At 69.0% G+C, this 2,342-nt stretch overlaps 1 protein-coding gene across 1 annotated transcript in view; it reads right to left on the reverse strand.

The window, feature by feature from the left end:
* SLC2A4RG (SLC2A4 regulator) overlaps positions 1–2,238 on the reverse strand; it is a 2,936-nt gene extending 698 nt beyond the window's left edge. The window contains exons 1-4 of the mRNA XM_007462235.1: positions 2,135–2,238; positions 1,107–1,216; positions 437–615; positions 265–365 (exon numbers count right to left, since the gene is read on the reverse strand). Of these exons, the coding sequence (XP_007462297.1) occupies positions 265–365; positions 437–615; positions 1,107–1,182 (356 nt within the window). The 5' untranslated portion in view covers positions 1,183–1,216; positions 2,135–2,238. The remainder of the gene's footprint in view (positions 1–264; positions 366–436; positions 616–1,106; positions 1,217–2,134) is intronic.
* Positions 2,239–2,342: the final 104 nt, after the last annotated feature.

Raw genomic sequence — 2,342 nt, forward strand, 5'->3', positions numbered from 1 at the left:
TGGGCAGGGCCGGGGGCTCCAGCGGCTCCAGGTGGGGGAAGGCGGGTGGCACGGAGGCCGTGGGGGACCCCGGGGTCAGGCCAGACAGCCCATCAGTCAGCGAGTCCACGCCGACATCCAGCTCCGTGTAGTAGAAGTCCTCCTCGCCGTCGCTCTGCTCTGGCTCTGCCTGCCGCCTGCTGGGGGGCGGGGGGTGGGGTGCGAGCTGACGCAGAGGCCTGCCTGGCGCCCCCCGCCCCTCCCCCACCCCCGGCCCCGCCGCACCCCAGGTGCACCAGACGGATGTGTCTCTGCATCCCTGACGCCGAGCTCAGCACCTTCCCGCAGCGCTTCCACAGACACTGGAACAGCCCCTGCAGCGAGCTCTGGGTGACAGGGGGCGGTCAGCCTCGGCGCCCCCCACGTCCACCCCGCTCCAAGGGCTGCCCTGGCTCACCTTCCTCTTCCTCAGGGCAGGCTCCCCGAACAGGAAGTGGGCTGCCTCAGGGGGCAGCGGGGGCGACGGGGTAGATGGAGAGGACTGGTCACTGGTCAGGCCCCAGCCCCCATCCCCGCTGCTGCCGCTGCTGCCCGGTGGCCGCACCGGGGCCTCCCTCCAAGGCTCCAAGCTGGGCTCTGCGGACACACACACCGGCACCAGCATCAGGACTTTTGGGGGCCACGGCTGTGCTGCAGACGCTGTTGGCTACGAGTCCCTGAGTGCAAAACCTCCGCCTGTTCACCTGTCCACAGGTGAGCCTGGAGGGCAAAGAACCTCTTGGAGGAGACAGTGGCCGGGAGGAGCTGACCACGGCAGCCCGGGGACGAGGCTTTCCAGCACAGAGAAGGAAGACCAGAAGAGTACGGGGTGGGGAGCTGCCTGGCCAGCCAGGTGGAGACGGACAGGTCATGGAGGCCAGCAGGCCTGGGGCACTGCAGCTTTGGCCGCAGGGAGGGGCCATGGGGGTCCTGATGTCGCTTTAGGCCTCAGGAGATGGATACACTTAGAAGATGGTATTCCAGGTGAGTGGCTCTGCTTGCCCCACAGCAGCTTGTAGGGTCCTGGAGGGACAGTGGTCCTGAGCCCTGCCGGCACCCCCCACCCAAGCCAGGCCTCTAAGTCTCACCTGTGCTGAAGGCTACAGCCGGGGCCCCCAGCAGGAGGAGGCTGGTGGACAGGCTTGTAAGGGCGGCAGCAGCCATGACCTCGTCCAGCTGGGCTTTTCCTGGGGGGGCTCTGGAGGAGATGGGGAGGGTGGGGTGGAGGGGTGGGTAGGGCCCAAGAAGTACTCCAGGCCCGTCCCCGTCCCGGCACACGTGCAGGCCTGGGCACGTGTGTGCACCCAGCTCCCTCACTCCAGGAGCCGGGCAGGAGGCCCAGCTCCACCTCCAGCTCGGGTTGCCGAGCTCCAAATCCCCAGGAACCACCGGGAACAAGCCTGGGCTGGGGTCTTTCCAAACCCCGACTTCTCTGCAGCCTGGGCTTTGTTCCACCGTGGCTCCTTCAGACCCTGATGCTGGACAGGGGTCTGAGGCCCCGCCGGTGGGGCCAGGCCAAGCCAGCCCTCCCCCCAGTCACACATTAACCAGGGTTGTGCAACAGCAGCTGCGGGCCTAGCGCCAGACCTGAGAGGGCGGGAGCAGCCAGCAGCCAGCAGCAGCCAGCGGAGCCTGGGCTCCAAGCACAAGTGGGTCCCTGGGCCCCAGCGGGCAAGGCCAGGGCCCGCCCCCGCCTGCGCAGCCAGCCCGGGGTGTCAGGCACCTGGGAGGGTTTCTCTCTCTGCAGACAGGGCTGGCGAGACAGCCATCAGGGGCCCTGGGATGCCTGGACAGTCGATTCCACGCGGGCCTCACAGCCTCCTGGGCACAGAGGCTGACAGGCGCCCCCTCCCAGTTCTGCGCTCTGGCCCTCAGGATTTGGGGAGGAACAAGGAATGCTGATACATCGGTCATTTCTGCTTAACCCCTCCAGGGCTGGAGAGCCGAAAGGCAAGGACAGAAACCCAGTTCAGCATGCTGACCTGCCCTCCACCGAGGCCCCTCTCGCAGGGGTGGAGTCTGGAAGGCTCCAGCCCGCGCCCCATCCACCACCCCAGCATACACAGGCGCACGGGTGCACACGCCCCCTCGGCCTGGCACGCGAACCCCGGCTCACCTATGCCCTGGCACCGGGATGTGCGCCGACGGCGTCGGTGGCCCCGCCGCCCCCGCCCCCGGGGCCCCGAGGTCCGCGGCCCGCGGCTCCGGCTCCTGCGGCAGCGCGAACTCCACGGCAGGGCCCTGCGGACGCGGCCGGCTCAGCGTGGTTAGCGGCCGAGTCCCCACCCCCACCGCCACCCCGACCCGATGGTGCCCGCCCCCAA

This window comes from Lipotes vexillifer, unplaced genomic scaffold, assembly GCF_000442215.2.
Source record: "Lipotes vexillifer unplaced genomic scaffold, Lipotes_vexillifer_v1.1 scaffold1798, whole genome shotgun sequence".
In the NCBI taxonomy this organism is placed as follows: domain Eukaryota; kingdom Metazoa; phylum Chordata; class Mammalia; order Artiodactyla; family Lipotidae; genus Lipotes; species Lipotes vexillifer.